General features: G+C 42.6%; 1 protein-coding gene across 1 annotated transcript; it reads left to right on the top strand.

Moving 5' to 3' along the window:
- Positions 1-9,692: 9,692 nt before the first annotated feature.
- Positions 9,693-18,613, top strand: ASMT (acetylserotonin O-methyltransferase). Its single transcript, XM_005228702.4, has 8 exons — positions 9,693-10,254; positions 12,026-12,200; positions 13,411-13,540; positions 14,380-14,448; positions 14,960-15,078; positions 15,842-15,982; positions 17,267-17,389; positions 18,024-18,613. Exons 1-8 carry the CDS (start codon positions 10,183-10,185, stop codon positions 18,233-18,235), a joined length of 1,041 nt encoding a protein of 346 aa, XP_005228759.1. The 5' UTR covers positions 9,693-10,182; the 3' UTR covers positions 18,236-18,613.
- The last annotated feature ends 823 nt before the right edge of the window (positions 18,614-19,436 follow it).

Raw genomic sequence — 19,436 nt, 5'->3', positions numbered from 1 at the left:
TAGCACAGTTTTGGTAGGTTTTTTGGTCCGGAGAAGGCACGAATAGCAGGTTTCACATCCCACCCTGAAATGATTAAATTCCATAAGCTCCCCTGATGTTTGGGGCAATTTCTGAGGCCAGAGAAGATAATTGTGGGGACGATGTTCAGCTGTCAGACTTTGATAATCATTCAACGTAACACCATATCCAGCACTGGCTTTTCATACAATGTTCTAAAAGTGCAGTAGCGTAAAGTAACTCATAAAGTGCTTGTGTTACGTTTTTTCTTTACACAGCAGCTTCAGGAAGAAAAGCCTGAAAGTGCTTTGAAGCTACTTGCAAATGCTTGCTTTCCAAAATGAAGGCGGAATGTGGAAGAAGGCCTCTTTTCAGTTGGCCAGCTGAACCCAATCAAAACCTCTTAAAACTCCTAGTACCTGACGTTGCCCAGTAACTGCTCAGTGTAAAGTTTTATCCAGTCTAACACCTGGTGATATTGTTGCTTCAAGTATCTGTTTTGCATCAAGGTTCGCCAAAATCTTTTCAGTGCTGAATCCTGTGAAATGGATATTGCATCGTGTGTCCTTGTACTGGGTCTGGCTGTGATGGAGTTAACTGTCTTTGTAGCTGCCAGTATGGTGCTGTGTTGTGGATTTGTGACAGTGCTGTTAACACACCAGTTGCAGAGCAGTGCTTGCACAGCGTCAAGGCCGCCTCCGTTTCCCATTTTGTGTACCATGCACCTCTCCCCAAATGGGTAGGCTGAGGTGGGGAGGGGACGCAGCTGGACACCTAACCCCAGCCAACCAAAGGGATATCCTGTGCTGTATGACATCATGCTCAACAATAAAAATGGGGGCTTTGGTCTTTTCAAGGTAGCCATTGCTCCAAGATTGTGTGGGCATCAGTTTGCCTTGTGGTCTTCATTGATGATGGGCTTTGAACTGTGAGGAAGCTTGGAAAGAATTGAAACTGTAATCTTCTAATAAGGCCACATTGGCTATGCCCAATATCATTTATTCAGGTTTTTATTATGGCTGAGGTATCTGCTTGTATTACTGCAAAAACCTTGCTGATGCAATAACTTAAAAGGAAATAATATAATTTTTTATAGTAAACAATTGCTTTTTGTTCTGTATTGATTAAGTCAGTACATTTCTATCAAGTAACTTCTAGGGGTCTTAGTGTTTCAAGTGAAAGAACCTAGGTTACCAGCAGCTTTACAATGGCTTCTAGAAGCCAAAGTACCAAAGTTACTGATACTTTTCCCTACTCTGGAAAAATGTTGTGACGCTGATTACTTAAATCTTACCTGATTGCTTGGATTTGCAAGAGTTGACTCAGGAGCTGTCTAAAAGCAGATAAAATTAGTTGGTCTTTTTTATTCCATTTCAGTGTATGTCTGTTGAGTGACCTTGAGTTCATATGAAAAAATGAGTATTTAACATCTATCCTTTGCTGGTTTAGCTGCCTTAAGCCAATGTCCTTTTGAAATGGACTTCAAAGTTTGTTGATCAACGTTTGGTCGAATTAATGAAAGAGTTCCAATAATCCACACTACTGTTCTTATTTAATTATTAAATTCACAGTGCTTAAATCACACTGCAGTTATGGGCTGTGATAAAAATGTTAAGGAAACTGAAGAGTTTGGGATTTAGCAACTAATACTTATCAAAGACATACCAAACTAATAAATACTTCTGAAACATTTATGTTGGTATGGTTGAGTATTGGATAGAGTCTGACTGAGCTACTATGCTACCTCTACTTTCAGACACTTAACTGCTAGAAATCCAACCCAATGAGAATATCTGCAAAAATATCCGCCTGTTTACTTCTGAAACTGGTCAGCTGGGATTGTGTACCAGTACTAACGTGACTTTCGTTGCCTAGGCTTGTCATGAGTTGCATGTTGCATATGTCTTATTGTGTGAAAGTTACGTGTCTTATTCAATTTGTCTCTCAATATTCAGGGTTTGGTTTAGTTTTGGTGGCTTTGTTCCCCTGGGTTGTAAGCAGGAATATATATTTATTCACTGCTTTTATTAGAACATCAAGGATCTGAGTGAGCAAGACTGTTTTAAGTTTTTGTTTCTTCTCCATTGGACTACTGTTTGAAAAATTGAATGCTGCATGTCAGCTTTCATCCTGACTGAATGCATGGCAGGCCCAGGGGCATAGGGTAGAAATGACGAAAGAAATCCTTGAAAACGCTGGAAGACTTCGGTGCAATTCATTCCTTCAAGTGCTAAGCTTAACCCATGCATTTGACTTAGGGGCTTTTTTTGTCCTGCTTTCAAACTCTGGAGCTATTCCATTGCCATTGCAAGAACTCAGATAGCTCCCAACTTCTTGCTCTGTGTCAGGCAGCCATACCTGTCAATTTTAAGCTTGCTTTAAGATCAGCTTTTGTTGCTGGGAAACGTTCAGGTTCGTTCCTTACTGGTATGGGTTTTTTTCCTTCAGTAGTGGAAAAATTTCCTTGGTGAGTAGGACTGGGGTGGTATAAGTACAAGGTCAGGTTACTCAACAGTACAGCAACTGCATTCATGCCAGCTGGAAAGCCCTGGCAGCAGTGGAAGAGACCTCTGAGCCTTACGGAGTCCCAAGAAATGCACAGGGTTTCTTCCAATGTTCTGCCTCCATTTTTGAGTCTTGAGTCACACAATGAGATGCGAAGAGAGTTTTCTCAGTTGTGAGGATGCACCTCTCTTCCTGCACTCAGCTCCAGGAGAGCTTCACATTACTGCCGCAGAACTCCATGTCTCCCTTTTGTCCTCATAGAGGTGCCAGGAGGATGGGATTGAGCCAGGGGGAGACCACCTTGCTCTTGAGGATGTGTGGGTTCAGAAGTGTATTAATCATCTAATGGCACAAAGCAGTGTGTGACCTCTTGCCATTTGAGGATGGGGACTCTGCTCATCAGTGACTGCTTACATCAAGGTCTGAGCTGAAGCGGGTGAAAGGTTGTGAGGAAAGGTTGTGGGCCAAAGCTGCTGAGCCTCCTGGGCCGTGCAGGAGCTGGTGCCTGCTGTCCCTGCGTGTGACATTGCCTCACCATGGCTGTTGGCATGGGCAGCCAGGAGGGGTTTTCCTGCAGCCCTTGTTCAGCAAAGAAAGAACATGAGCCTTGAAAGGCTAAGAAAGCCAAGTTCCTGTTGCTATGGTCTGTGTTACTACTTAGTCCTGTTCTGATCCTTAAAGAAGGTCTCCTCATGGTTCTGTCTGAGGGCTGATGAGCCCCTACACATACCCGGCTTTTGGCCCGCAATTTTTCTTCTTTATCTGCTGGCCTCATCCTGCACTGGATGACTCAGGGAGCAGCTTATTCAACGGGCACTACAGCTTCTCCGCAAGCCCAAGGCTCAGCCCTTCACTATGATTGTTGCGGTGCTTTCCATCTGCTTGTTGCCTGCTGTGGTAAAGTAATTTGGGTCATGTATGAGTCTTGTTGCTGGAATTGGTATTAGTAAGAAGTGGTTACCAAAGCTGTGACCATACCCATGGTTTTTCTAAGTGACTCCACCTTTGTAATGTATTCAATGACCTAGAATAAAAGGTATATGCATTATTAGGTATGCATATTAAAAAAAAAAAAAATGTTGTCTGGAAGCATCATCTTGAAAGCTGTTAGAGAAAATGAGAATTTTTGCAGTGGCTCCCAAGATTATGAGCACAGGACTGCACCAGGGACTGCAAGGCTATAAATGTTGATAGAGAATTGATCACTGATCAGTGCTACCTGGACACTGCAGCTTTAGGGAGGTTCCAGAGCATGTAAAGGATTGTGTAACAGACTATTGCAGCTGCTCGTGTTTGATAGCAGAGGTAGGGATGTTAGATTTTATATCAGACTTTGGCAGATGCCTTAATTCATAAATGGGTGAGCAAAATTGGCTGCTGTACTGCTGTACAAGTTAAGGGTTGTTTTTGGTTTTGTTTTTTTTTTAATTAAGAGGAAATATATGTATTGCCTGTGTTTTGATCTCGTATCCTGCCTTTGAAGTTTGCTTATAATCTGGATATAACACTCATTTCATTAAGCTTATGTTGCATTCTGTTGATCTGGTCCTTCCCCAGCCCAATGAATGTGTTTGCAGAATGTATCTTTTGCTGCCTTGCAATAAATTTGCAGAATTTGTATAAAGCAGCAAGCTCGTTGCAGTTATCCTTCAGAACTGGGTGTGGGGAATGGGTCCTTCTGGTGTCTTACATTCCTACATGTGTACATATTACTGTTAAAAGGAAGTGCACCTCTTTTTTTTTTTTATCTGATACCAGGACTTTGAGGCTTGGTGCATACCATTTTAAACCCAATCCTTTCTTTAACCACAGCACAGAAAATGAATTTGATCTGGTTCTCCCTCACATGCTGCATCCTCTGAATACATCTGCTGCCTCACAAAAAAATATCATCATTAGCTCAAGCATGCTTTGCCATAGTAGGTTATAAAACTTTTGAAGGGCTAAAACTGATCTGAATTCTTTTCTAATTGATAGCTAATCTATTAGCTTGTGCACTGTGGCACCTGGGAAGTGAGCTCTACCTGCTCTGGATGGATTGCCCAGGAGTGCTGTCCTTGAAATGAGACAATTTGTAGGACAACAGGAAGGGATAATGGTGTGGTAGCACCACAGTCACTACCAGATAGCAGTCTCAACCTGCCAAGGAAGCGTCTGCACAAGAACTGATCACTCTCAGATCAGGTCTTCCCTGCAATTCTGCGAAAGATCCCAGACACGTCTGTAGGTGCCCTGAGGAGTTGCCCAGTGGTGTCTAACCTTCTAACTAACTGGAAAAGGGAAGGGCTGGCAAAGTCTCTTCTGCTCACTGCACCTGCCGTGGCTTAACCCCAACAGACAGTCAAGCCCCGCTCAGCCGCTCGCTCACTCTCTGCTGGTGGGATGGGGGAGAGAATCAGAAGGGTAAAGGGCAGAAAACCTGTGGGCTGAGATAAAGACAGTTTCATAGGTAAAGCAAAAGCCATGCACACAAGCAAAGTAAAACTAAGAATTAATTCAGTGCTGCCCATCAGCAGGCAGGTGTTCAGCCATCTCCAGGAAAGCCGGGCTCCATCACTCCAACTCCTTGTGCACCCCCAGCCTACTCGCTGGTGGGGTGGGGTGAGAAGCAGAAAAGTTTTTGACTGTGTGAGCACTGCTCAGCAATAACTAAAACATCCCTGTGTTATCAACACTGTTTCCAGCAAAAACCCAAAACGTAGCCCCATACTAACTACTACGAAGAAAATTAACTTTACCCCAGCTCAAACTTGCAAACAGTGTAAGGCTGTAAAAAATATTTGAGGTGAGTGACCAGGGAAAAGGACTTCAGGGGTGCTTGCTCATGCAAAGCCATGGGAACACTTCTTTCTGAAGCTCTCTCTTTTGAAGAAAGGGAGAGGAGGATTATCAGATTAACAAGTTTGAAATGGGCAAAACAGTTGCGGGTCCACAGATTGCCTTTGTGATACTTGACAGTGTATTTCTGACATGAAATCAAGTAATTTCTGACATGGGAGCCTGCCTCAGCTGCTGTCCATCTTAGTTATCTTGCATCATTCTCTTTTAAGTTTCAGCCTCTGCCATGTTTCACTAGTGAACCTGTCTGTCCTCAGGGACACTATCTATGCCTCTTGTCTGCTGGGACATTCCTCTGACAGAGATCTCAATGACTATTTGTTTGAATTATTTGTTGAGAGATTATTTGCAGGCCAGAACAATGCTGGGTTGCTTATGGTGGACTTTAAAAGACATTCTCAGTCAGAGTTTTTACTACAAGGAAAACTGAGGAGGAGGGAGGGTTTGCTTAGAGGATGAGCGGTGTATACTGTATTTCCTGCCTACTCCAAATGTCTGCCAGTAGTATATGTGATGTAAACAGGAAAAAAATGTAATCAGTTGGTGTCAAAAACTGTCAGAAGCAATAGGGATGTTACTAAGGAAATGCATCTATTGTAAAACATGAGAAGAAGCTACAAAGAAGAAAAACAAGCATTTTGTTAAAACTGGATGTTCTGTTTCAAAGAAGAAAGTATGATACTGGGTATCTTGGCTTTTTAGGATTCTTAAAAAAAAAAGGGTGGGGCCCACAAACTAACATAGTGCACTTTTGTGCCATTTGATATAAGTTGGGCATGCTTAGAGGCTTAGTAATGATACCAAGGCGCAGTTGTTGCCATGCTGGCATTACTGAAATTGATGATCGTAGTCAGATCCTTGAGACTTGTACTTTTTGCTTATATGGAAGGTTGCATGTGTGGAAGTAGTGTCATCTGCCATTTCTCACTGGCAGACACATTAATTTTACTGAATCTGCTTAGTTCATAGAGAATTTCTTACTTTCAAATGTTATGCAAAGATGATGATGTAATTATTTTTTGTGTAGTATTTGTCTGTAGCGAGTCAAAATTTAGCCAAAGAAAAATTCATCACCAAAATAGAACTGTGGAGGTAAAGTAACAGCTTTAGCCTGCACATGGTCTAAGCATTATGACATAAACCTCGATGGGTTTTTCAGAGAAAGCAAGACATTGTAATTTCATCTTCATGAATGCATTGATAGCTTAAAAGGAGCTTAGACTTTAAGCCTGGCTAACAATTTACTTGGAAACAGCAGCAGACTGTGTGGCTTTGCATCAGTCTGGTGTGGGTTATCTGCAACCCTTCTCCCCTACATCTTGCTGCCAGTAGTAATCCCATTAGATGATTACATCTGGTGTCCTCAACAGACAGATTTAATTGGAATTGAAAAAGTACTTCAAGTGGGTTTAATTAACTGTATGGTCATTTTATTACCAGAGCCTCTTGTACCTGATAACTTTGCCTTCAGTACATTTATGGCCCGTTAGGATATGCTAGTCTATAGTCGTGCACATAACTAACCATTACATAGTCAAAACTACAAGAATCAAGGACTGAGCATTTTTGTACTCAAGAATATTTAATGCAGCTGTACTAAATGTCACTGTAATATCTGATTACCAATCTACATCTGAGTCATTTGAGGAAAGTGGCCTGTAAGCTGGTGAGCAGCAGCTTGCCCTCCCTAGGGTTCTTCTGTTTAGCTCAATGGAAGACAAATGCATGCTTCAGTGTGGAGAGCATTTGCTTCCAGTGTGGCTGATGGCCTGGATCTAAATAGCTGTTATGATCCCAGGGATGGGAAATCTTTATGCTTGGACAAAATTGCATCAATTTGTGTGTCAGTAGCAGGCAGGCAGGCAGAACTGGCCTTTAGCAGAGAAATATTTTTATTTTCCTACACCTTTCTAATCTTTTGGCTAACTATTTATCTTTGGCTAGTGATATTTATGTACAATTTATTTATTTTAACCGGAGGAGAGAGAGAGAGCTTTTGAGGAGAAGAAGTTGACCTGGTTTTCCATATGGATGGAGACTTAGTCAGAAGGTTTTGAGCTTTCTTTTCCCATAGAACTGTCTTTAGAATGGATGTGAGGAACTGAAAAAGCTGTAGTGTGTTTACTAACAGTGGGTATAGGTTTGGGCAAGTGAATGAACTCTGCAGACTCGCCAGCGGTGAATCTGCAGGCAGAAGTCCCTAAATCGAAACTGAGCTCGTGCACTCTCCTTAAGGTGAGGATTGCAGGCGAAGATGGCCATTATGAACATAGCTGTGTTCTTGAAGCCTGTTGTCCAGGCTCTTCCTTCAAAAGAAATGGTGTCTTCTTAAATGCAAGCTGTACAGATACACAGTCACTCTGGCAGAGAGGTGTGTTGTTATCTCCAGCCTCCACAGTACAAAATAAACAGAATATTAGTGTCTAACCTGTAATGAACATTGAAGTCCAGTGCAGTAGCAAGACAATAGCACCATATTTACAGGCTATATTGGCCAGGATGAGGATGTCTAAGTGCTTCTGCAGTTTGGTGATTGCTCTAACTTTTGTGTGTTCAGACCTAGTGTGCTGCTAACAGGAGACCCTGTGGTGTTAGGACCTGGGGAGCAGGTACTGCTTCTGACTTGTGTACAGAGGGGAAAAAAAGGCTGATAACTGTGATATCTGCTTAGCTAACTTTAATAACTTAACTGTTAAAGCAGACTGCTATTTAACTACTGGCTAAAAGAAATACAACATATTTTGGCTGAAATGTAAGGATCTGAATGGAAAATACAGATTCAGAGAAGGACTATACAGTGGAACCTTTCAGCTGGGAAAGATTCACTGCATCCACAAAATGGTCAGAAGGAATATATGGAAAACTTTATACTGGCCTGTTTCTTCTAAAATGAGGCAGAGGTTCAAAAGAGGAGCGCCAGAACTAACTGTAGCAGCAGCATATAAATACAAGCCTACTTCCTAGGAAAGGAAGAGAACATTAAAACGTGTTGGGACAAAGCTGTGAAGTGCAGTCTTTAAACATACACCACGCTAATGTACACAAAATGTTGAGCTGCATGTGGATCACAGTATTGCTCAAGTTTTGCGCATTAACTGAATCTCTGAAGCATGGAGAAAGCTATCACTGGAAAAATGCTATTTTGTAACATTTTGCCATCATGGTATTACCTAAGTCAGGTCTCATTTAATGTTGCCTGAAGGGTCCCCAAGTGTGTGATATAAGAACTGGAGTTTCTCCTTGATGGAAAGGGTCTTTTCTCACCTGAGAGCGGAGCATGTGCCCCAAGATGCAAGATGGGCAAGATGGCCGGCATTTACAAGCTGGAGTGATGGACAGTGGGGCAGAGGGGCTTCAGGAGAACAATCCAGGGTTTTAATTATCTGATGAAAGACCTATAAGGTAGCGTGGTGTATGTGTGAAGCTGAAATCCATGACACACCTGGCACTTGGCAGTCATTTCATCGTTTCTTCCCAAGAACTTTCTGCATGCCCCTGGTTAGTTTTGCACAGAAGGGGAGGGAGACTGCGGCAGCCAGCCGGAAAATGTGGAACATTTTGTCATCCCTCAGCACCCTGCTCTGCCAAAACATGGCAAAGCACAAGTAGACACCCCTTCTGTAGTGCTGCTATGAAACGCACTGCATTCTAAGCTGGTATGTGGGGTGACCTGCATAATATGGAAAAGGAACAAGACTAGATTTAATTCTTTGTAGACTTCACCTGAATGATCATTGTCAGAGCAAACCAGTCACTGCAACAAGGCAGCACAACAAACAGACCTTACAGCTTCTCTATGCACTGACCGCTTCTGCACCAAGGCATGGGGCGTACCCTACTGCCAGTGCCAAGGCCACCTGGACCTGTGCCCATCACAGCAAGTTTCAGCTCCCCTCTGGCTACACCCCTCTGTTTCTTTTAGCTTTTCCGTGGGCATGGCTTGCAAATCAGGCCAGGGAAGCACACCAAAGTTTTACACACCTGCATGGAAATTATTCCAGGCACAGATTATGGTGGGATGCTTTCTTTGCCTTCAGCATCTTGTGTGGCCTCTGCTCTCAGATTATTTCCTCAGCAGCTCCTGCCTGCTATGTGGTAGTTATGCCAGTTATTTTTCTTGCATGGGTAAGGTCTGAGGCCCTGGAGCCAGAGGCTGAACAAGTCTCTGTTTCAGCATGGTGGAGGTGAGTGCTGTGCATACACTTGAGTAAGAGGTGAGTGGAATTAGTGCCATAGGACATCCCAGCTTTGATGACCACTTTGAGCTGAGCTGATATTCCTTCACTCTTAAAGCCCTGTGAATGTCCATATTTCACTTGAAGAATTCGGTTTTCAAATTGTCTTTCCTCATTGTGTTGACTAACATAAGTAACGACTTCTCTTCTTGGGCAGTCCTCCAGCATCAAAAAGCCAGCCTGATGGAGCAGAGCTGCTTTTGAACAAGCCCCAGTTAGGACTCCGCTTTGGTTTATGAACTTCGGTGCATCACACAGAGTTCAGGTTCTTGGTGCTGTTCTGTACTGACTTCTGATTTACTTGTTAGAAGCTTTCAAGTGCTTCTGAAGCACCAGCATGTTAACTGACTGCTGAACTGACAATACAAGCTTTAATCCACACTGCTTCTTTAGCCTTGTGCCTGATGATTGAAGAGCCAAAGAAAGAGCTGAACCTGGCAGAAAACCCCACTGAAGCCGTACAACTGAGCTGACACGTTTTGTAACCGGTGCGTTTCTCAGAAGCAATAAGATTAAGTGGATCAGCTGGTGTACCCTGTGCCTGGTGGAAAGAAGCTTATTTAAATTAAGAGGACCAGAGAGTCTGTGCCTCAGTCCAGAAAGAAAATGAGTTCCACCGAAGACCTTGACTACCCTAAAACCATCTTGCAATACAACAGTGGATTCTTAGTCTCCAAGGTAAGAAATATTGCTCAGTCTTGGACAGATGTCTAAAAGTGTGCAGAGTAATACTCAAGGATCTCACTTTAGGTCCTGAATATAAGTCTTTGGAATGAATATTATCTCATATGAAAGAATCCTGTTGGCTTACCTAAGCAGGAAGGAAATTTGCAAAGAAAAAAATTTGAAAGGGATTTGACCTGTCAGGGTAAACTTAGCATTTATTGAGACCTCTCTGACCTTTGGGGGCTTGGATGAGAAGACCTTGACCCTGCATGAGGCTTTATGAAAACCACAGGTATTTATAGCTGAGGGCTTGCTGTCTGACTGCCTCAATGTAGAAGGTTCCTTTGGTGGTGGGATTTCTTCCTGCTTTTCATTTTTTGAATTTGGGAAACAGAGGGCTGACTTGAATTGCCCTTTTTTCCCTCCCTGTGAAGCCATGCAAAGAACAAGATTTTTCAAATATCTTCTCAAATAATTTTCTTCCCTCTCCCATGGTTTGTCTGTATGTGTTATGCAGACAGCTGAGCTTGAGAACTTCTGTGTATTGCCTCTTTTCAGGTGAAAGTGTCTGGTATAACGACTGCTTTTTCCCAACAGCATTTGATTAAGGCACAAAGGTAGAACTAGTTGTTTCACTTTCCTTATTGTTTACTTATGTTATTTGCCTTTATGTGTGTATAAGCACATGGGCATAAAAGTACAATATCCAGTGCTGTGGTGATTTTTTGCTCATTTACTATTTAGTTACCTTTCCTATTGTCCCTTGTTGCACATCTGGCCAACATGGTAATGGAATGAATGCTGTTTGGGTTGTTCAAATACTGCTGCATCCTAAGGCTCCTGAAAGGTAGAGCTGACAGTAAAGAGATGAAAAATGGATAATGAAAAATCATTTTGCTTGGTGAGAAAGAGCAGTGCCCAATGCTTTCCAGATTAACACTGGTACTGTGTATCTAAGGAGTGATCTCAACTTTGGTTAAATCATGTTCTTACTGAGGAGTTTCCCATGGACTTTATCAAATCATTGTAGATACAGGCAGTCAATTGAGCTGATGCATTTGTTACTGTTTTAGGAGTGTTTGTGTGGCCAGAGAAATAGGCTAAGACCTATAAACTTGACTGTACAGCTAGAGAAGTAAGTTATATATGTCTGTCTGAAAATTGAGGGCTGTTCCTGGAGATGTGACACACCTGTGTGAAAAGACAGGGCAATTCTGTTGGTCTGAAAGAGACAGTCCTTTTGGCTGAGAGGAGCCTCCCTGCCTCAGGGAGACCACTGTAGTCATCCACATCAGTCCCTGAAAATAGAGTGGGGATATTTCCTGCTGCTGTAAGCCACAGTAGAGTCTCCAGGGTTCACTGGAGCATGCATTAGATCCTCAGTTAAAGAACAAAACCAACAGAAAAACTTACCACCACGCAGTCTTGCCTTTGTGCTCTCTGGCAAAAAGCAAGAGAGACTGTGAGAACGTGCTCTGAAACTAAGGAAGATCCAGGAAGATTCATACCCTAATCCTGGCTTCTAAATGTGAACCTTTGTGAGCCAAAAACATTAGCTGGCTTTGCCAGAAAAGGAGAAGAAATGAAAAAAGGTGCACTACAAGCACTGCATGGTATTATAGGTGTTCAGAGAAATTTCAGTTTAATCATTAGACTTGTTTATATGAAATACAATTTTACATGAAAGCAGTATTATTATATGTGTTTTTTCTCCAACAAAGAAACCTTAGAAATGTAGTAGGCCTTGATGCTTTCACCTGATCCCTCACTCCCTTAACCCCAGGTTATCTTCACTGCCTGTGAGTTGGGGGTGTTTGATCTGCTGCTGGAGTCAGGAGAGCCTCTGTCTTCAGATGCCATTGCCACACGCTTGGGTACCAGCACCACGGGGATGGAAAGACTGCTGGATGCCTGCGTGGGACTGAAGCTTTTGGCAGTAGAGCTGACACAAGAAGGAGGTAATAAAGGCAGAAGAAGGGGGAGAAACTAAAATACTTCAACCTCTGAAGATTTTATAAATGAGGAAAAATATGTGGGGAGAGGTGATATCTAGTTAGGCCAGTTACCATAGCTGGAAGGAGGGGAGAATCACTTGGGGATGCTATCCCCTCTTCAGCTGAAAGAGAAGCAACAAATGTCAGTATGTTTAAAGGTGTAACGTAAAACCCAGGTGAGAGGCTCTATATCCCTAAACTTTTTTTGTGCAAGAACCTCAGGTGACCTTGGAGGAGATATTCAGGGTCTCTTCAGGGCTGGTCTTAAGAAAACTCTGACGTGTGGGCACAATTTTAAACCTTGAAACCAAATGGCAGGGTGGATGGGCAACAACATGATTTAAAAACACATTTTGGTTTTCTTTGGGGTTTTACCACCATGTGAAGTATTTTGTTAGGTTGCTAATCTGAACTGAGAGGTGGCGTAAGTTTGCCCTTGCATCAGAGATGTTGAGTCCACATGGTCAGAAGGGATCTGTAGCCATCAGACAGCTCGTCAGGACGAGCCAGAGTCTAACAAGTTGTGTCCCCTGCTTTGGCTTGTGCTGCCTTCCTCTGCTTTAGGACTTGGAGTAGCTGTCCAATGAGTTTAGGGAGAGCAGGATCTATCTTTTATATTCCTTTTGTATGCCAATCCCGTGGGTGAGCAATGCCACTGCAGATGCGTCAGAGGAAGTGGGGGATATTTCGGAGTCCTTTAGGCGTTCATCTGACTGCAGAAGGTCCTGCTCTAGTGAACTGAGAGAGTATAAGTGTGGTTGGCATGCTGCTTTGAGGACTTGTCTCCCACTTGCTGACCTTGTTGACTGAAAAATACCCCATGTCTGCAAGGGGTTCTCATTTAAATAGAGCATACCAAAAGCTTCCTCTGATAGCAGAAGACTATAGGGAAATTATAACACTCATAAAGCATTCCTTTTGCTGTTCTTGAAAGAAATGTTGGGTGCCGGAGTAAGTGTAGGTAGATAATGTTTACTCACGCTGAATGGGGGAACACACATTTCAGCAACCCTCACCCACTGCTCGTTGCAGTGGAACGATTGATTATAGAAGCAATGTGGTTGTATCTTTGATCATATAAGACACCTTCCAGTGATAAATACCATGCAATACAATAGACTTGGCAAGGTGGTATATCATACATGTTAGTAAATATATTTATTTCACCCTTTAGCCCTCTACAGAAACACAGAAATTTCTAACATCTACCTTACAAAATCAAGTCCCAAGTCTCAGTATCATATTATCATGTATTACTCCAATACAGTCTACTTGTGCTGGCACTACCTGGCTGATGCTGTGAGGTAAGGAGTGTTGTGCGTTGTCTGTTGCAGACTGCTTTGTGCCATCTGTGTTGCTGCTCTGAGTGGTGTGTTTCTGGGGGAAAGCACGATGAAGAAGCTGACTGGTTTTTGGAAAGAAAAACCAACAGATCATTTTGGCTGTTAACACAGCCAATATGTGTTCTTCTTTTTTCTTGTTTTCCATTTGTGTCTATTCTTCTTTTCTTTTTCATTCTGATGCTAGAGATCTAGGAATCAGATTTCTATGTGTTTGACCTTCAGGAAAGCACTTGATTGTTACGGTACCTCTTAGTTGAGGAGGCATCAAAGTAAATGATGAGTAATGAGCACTAAGGATACTTCTGTTGCAAAGGTGTATAGGAGTAGTTTAATGCGGGGCTGGAGTCTCGCTTGTTCCAATCCATGCAACTGATGATCAAACATGATGTGTCTGGTGGTGACGATTGCACCAGTCTCATACATTTATTTGAGGTGTTCCCCTAAATCACAGAATGGTTTGGGTTGGGAGGGACCTTAAAGATCATGTGGTTAAACCCCCCTGCTGTGGGCAGGGACACCTTCCACTAGACCATGTTGCTCAAAACCTCATGCAACCTGGCCTTGAAAAGAACCACTCATTTTTGTGAAAAGTTGAGAAATGTATCAGCATGTTTTGGAGGGTGGGGGGGGGGTGGCAAATGAGCGTGCCTCTACAGCCATTACAAACAGGCTGTCATATGTTCTGTACAAAGTTGAGCACCTTCCACAGTGATGAACTAGCTGCAACTACAGCCCCGATGTGTGTTTGGGGTTAAAGAAAAAGAAATCCACAATCATGATTTTTTTGGTTGCTGTTTTAGAGAAGGAAAAAACCAATATGAAAGAGCTTTTGGAATTTCATCCAAAGACCCTTTTGGAGCAATGTACAGGTAATCATTAGTATATTCATGGAAATATTATTATTATTATTGTAGATAAAATTAATGTTTTTATTTAATTGTCTTGAGCCATAATTATGATGATGTGAGAATCTCACTCAGAACCATCATGCAGCATTTACCTTTCCCAACAATATCCATTACTGGGACACTGTCTGACATTTTGAATAGAATTACATAATTTCCTATTCTGAAAAGCATATCACAGGTCTCTGGCACAGAGGCAATGGTAGTTGGAGGAAACAAAAATGCCTTGGAAGCTTCAGAATTACCAGCCTAACACACTGTTAGACTTCACTAGTCTTAATTCCCTATTTAAATGCATGAATGCATAGCTGTACCCTTCTGCTACAATAAGACTCAAGGTAGGTTTATGTATTCTGTGTCAATAAAAGCAGAGATTAGTGTTTAAGCTAAAACTTGTAATAACAGTCGTATGATAGGAATCACCGAGGATATTGTAAGTTGCCTTTTCTATGTGCCTGTGTCTTTGTGTTACTAGATCAGAAGAAGAAATGCTGAAATTCATGGCTGGCCAGAACTCAGTGTGGAGTATATGTGGCAGAGATGTTCTTGCTGCATTTGACCTTTCCTCTTTCACGCAAATCTATGACCTGGGAGGTGAGCATTAGTATACCTTCTTTAACAAGCCTCTGAACTGTCGTCTTTTACAAGCTCTGAAAGAAAACTAATTCATATGTTATATGATGGGCAAAACGATGGAAAGCAGAACATATCTCGGCAATAAAGGGAGCATTTTACTAATCTGGTTGGTTTAAAAAGAGAAATGTGAGAGTGGTGTGAGCATTAGGAAGCTGAATGCTCTTCTTTACAGAATCTTATTTGTGTGAGTAGTGGCCCATCCCCTTGTGTACGTGGCAGGCTTGGCATTTATTCTTGCCTTGCTTGACACTCTCTTCTGGTGCCAGACTCCTTCCCTCCTGCCCTTCGGTTGGTGTCACTAGATTGAGAGACTGTCTGCAGCCTCTTGCCCTGCTGTCCCAGCACTGCAGAGTGCTGCCAGAATTCATGGGATGGGTCAGGCTCCCTTGCAGGCTCCATCAATGACTTCCCCAGTGCCTGGTTTAGTGGCTCTGTTTTTCATTTCCCACCTTCCAGCATCCACAGCTGGGTCTGGCTGAGGGGGTGCATAAGTGCTGTAAGGGCTGGGGCTGACCTCTGTGCTGGGGGTCCTGGAGCTTTCTGCAGAGCAAATGGAGACAGTGGCCTCTGCTGTCCCTCCTCTTCCCTTTCAACAACAGTGGGGAGCACGTGTACCTTGCCAGCTTCCATGCAGCTGAATGCACCATTGCCTGCTTCATGAGGGTGTTGCTGAACAGGTTGGTTTTGTGTCAGCACTGAATTTCTTTTGCTCTCCCCAAAGGAGGTGGAGGAGCTTTGGCCCGGGAGTGTGTTTCTTTGTACCCAAATTCCACGGTCACAATTTATGACCTGCCAAAAGTTGTGCGAGTGGCCAAGGAGCAGTTTGTTCCCCCTGAGGAGTGTCAGATCGCTTTCCATGAAGGTATGTGTGGACAGCGGTGTACTGTTGTCACAGCTGTTGCTCCTGAGCCCTTTTTCTGTGCTCAGAGGTGCCCTACTGGTGGCTCAGGTCTCCAGCTGCCGCTTTTGTGGGCAGAGTGTCCCAGACTGCAGTCTGCCTCCCCAGCCCAGGTCTGCAGCTCATTGCTACAAACAGGCTCTCCCTGCTGTGCAACCACAGCTGCCTTCTATCAGAGACATGACTCAGTTATTCAGCAACCCAGAAGCTCTTTACTCCTGAACAGAACTATTTGATTTCTTCAGAACAAGGGTATTTCAACAACAAAATTCCTGCAATTTTGAAAAACTGCCATGTGATGTTGTAAATCTTCCTAACACTCCCTTTTCTTCTGTGCAGACCTCCTGGCTGATGTGTGGGATGCCAGGCCTGCTCAGAGAAGGTGTTTTCCTTCTCTGGTCACAACTGGTTGACTTTCAAGTCCTAAGATATTCCAGGCTTTGAATGTGGGTGAGCTAGCCCATATTCCTCTTGCCCATTATGTAGATCTTACATGGTCTTTGCACAATCTATGCTGAAAATGAGTGTAGGGAGATCCAATTTTTTACGTTTACAAAAGCTTTCAGGATGTTGGAATGACTTAATGTTCCTTTGAAGGTAAAAGAGGAAAGCAGCCTTGAAGGAAGGAAAGGAGTATGTAAAAACAAAGATGGGGAAACACAGGAAATGTTATGTGTGCCAGTGGCACAAAGAAATGAGGGTGGAAATAACAAGATAAGATGCAGAGAGAAAAATCCAAATGTAGTACATGAGGTACTGAACAAGAGATATGGTGATGAAGCTAGTGCTAGGAGGTGAGAGATGTGTATTTTTTCCTTATTCATTTATGATGTAGTGCTGTGGTTACTGAAGGTCTTTGAAAATTTGTTTAGATAAAGGAAAATTCTTTGGGGTTTTTTTTCCATTACAGAAAGAGTGAGAAAATGTCTACTCTTTCTAATGCTTTATGAATCTGAATTCCTGTCATTGGAGAGAACTTAGACTCAAATATTTTCCCATGCATCAAAGGGTGTTTCAGATGAGTTGCAGCTTTTAAACATTTCAGACCTTCCTGAGACTGAACAAGTACAAAATTCCCTATGCAGTGCCACAGAGGACTTTTACCTGGTAATTCTGTGCTGTCTGATGTGTGTTTTGGACATGGCAAGCCCACAGTCTTTAGAACTGGACAGAACTGAATGTATTTGCTTAACTCAGCCCTCTGTGTTTTGGGAGGTTTGTGTAATACATGTATTCTTGCTTTAACAGGAGACTTCTTTAACGATTCAATTCCAGAAGCTGAACTGTATATTTTATCCAAGATACTGCATGATTGGGATGATGACAAATGCAGGCAACTGCTGGCAAAAGTCTACAATGCTTGCAAACCTGGTAGGTGCGAGCTCTTGAGAAGCAGAGAGAGTCTCACCTACCAGTAATGTGAAGCACGCCAGTCCTGATTCTCAGTGACACAGTTTCTCTGCAGGTGTTTCTTCATTTAGTCTTTTGCTTTCCTAAGCCAGCATTGTGCAACTGAGCCAAACAAGGTTTGGTCCAAGTTCTCTTTATCTGGCTTCCAGTTTCAGTCTCCTCCTCTACTGGGACTCTTATTTCAAAACACTTTGGTGTAAGGATTAAGAATTTGGGGTATTCTTTAGATAGGTGTATACCTCATAGTAAAAATCCCGTTAAGCGTCACATTAACCCTCAAGCTTTGAAATCACTCTGTAGAGAGCCAGGTTCTCAACAAAATCAGTATGGTCCTGCAGATTTCAGCTGGGGAAAATGGGAATTTCCATCCCAGCCATAGCATACCCTTCAGCCCTGGTACGTCAGCACCTACATAGCCAAGCAGAGGCATGCTCTGATGTTTTTGCTCTTCCGTTGTCTTCTGTGATGCTGACATATGACTTAACGTAGAGGCTGCTTCTTCCTGAAACTAAAGGTTAGGCTCTAATAACTCAGCTGAAAAATATGTTGTCTTCTCAGAGCTCAGTGTGTGTTTTATTTCTCTTTATTCAACCAGGCGGTGGGGTGCTGCTAGTTGAATCGCTTCTGAATGAAGATAAAAGCGGGCCTTTAGAAACCCAACTGTATTCGATGAATATGTTGGTCCAGACTGAAGGAAAAGAGCGAACAGCAGCCGAGTACAGCAAGCTCCTCGAGGCAGCTGGCTTCGGAGAGATTCAGGTCAAGCGGACTGGAAAACTCTACGATGCTGTTTTAGGAAGGAAATAACAGTATCTCTTTTATGTACCTAACAAGACAAAATAAGTGAAGAACTGTGATATTCTCTTCTTAGAGAAGAATCATCAACTTAGCTTTTAGTTAAGGCAGCCAGCCTTTTTGTAAGCTAATCCATTGTCAGGAGAATCACTGATGATAGATATTGAGTGTACATGGATTGCGAATCTGGCAGCCTGACTAGGGCTTGCCTTTGGATCTGGAAGGGAGAGAAAGAAATTACCTGTTGCTCAGAAAAAAAACCACAAAAGAAGTATGCAGTGTGACTGCTTCAGATTTTTTAATTCTTTCCAATTGTAACACTGTATCTGATAAAAGCAAAGCTGAATTTGTACTTGAACTCCTGCAAAATAAAACTGATCCCTATTCTGAGCTCTGTTACTTGTATTTTTATTCCTGGGGAACTGATTTAGTATAAACAGACAAAATTATACCTTCTTGTAGTTAGTGTTTTCAGAGTTAAAGGAGAAATCCTGTATGAGCTTTGAGGAGTTTGGCATGAAAAATGATACTAATTTTTTATTTCCTCTAGATTTTGATTTAAGTTATGAAAAGTAATTTTGTAGCTTGATGACTGGCTTAAGCCCAAGGGATGCTCTTTACAGGGTGGGAACTGACATGACAGCTAAGAAGGAGAATGATGCAGCCAAGTCATTCAGTTATGCACTGGGGAAGTCCTTATTGCATACCTCCTGCTGTTTTTGAAATCATTTGATCAAGCACAACCTGCCATAACCCACCCAGTTCTTGGTAGCAGAATTACAGGTTACTGGAGTAAGAAACATTTGGAGAAGGTACCAGAAAGTCACACTGTGCAGTTGTGGCTTGAACACTAATTGCATTTGCACATTAAGCTGAATACTAGAGGAGCCTGAAATAGTCTTCTCAGTAGCAATCTACAAGATCCTCCCACTTCTTAGACTGTAGGAGGAGCACAGGGAGAAAATAGCCTCAGTAAGGAAAAGTTGGCCTTTGTCATATTTTGTGATATCAAAATCAAATCATGAGACCATAATGGCCCTTCTCATCCTTAAAAGCAACAGGGCACAGTTCATGAGCCACTCTGCAGGTAGTGGCTTGAGTAGGATCTTGCCCTGTATATATCAACAGGATATTGTAGGAATTGGGACACGTGATTGTGGAGAGTGATGTGGCATGAAGGTGATTTTACCAGGAGCTGCAGCCTGTGAGTAAT

The sequence above is a fragment of the Falco peregrinus genome, chromosome 4, assembly GCF_023634155.1.
Source record: "Falco peregrinus isolate bFalPer1 chromosome 4, bFalPer1.pri, whole genome shotgun sequence".
Taxonomy (NCBI): Eukaryota; Metazoa; Chordata; class Aves; order Falconiformes; family Falconidae; genus Falco; species Falco peregrinus.
This window is presented reverse-complemented; position numbering and strand designations above follow the sequence as displayed.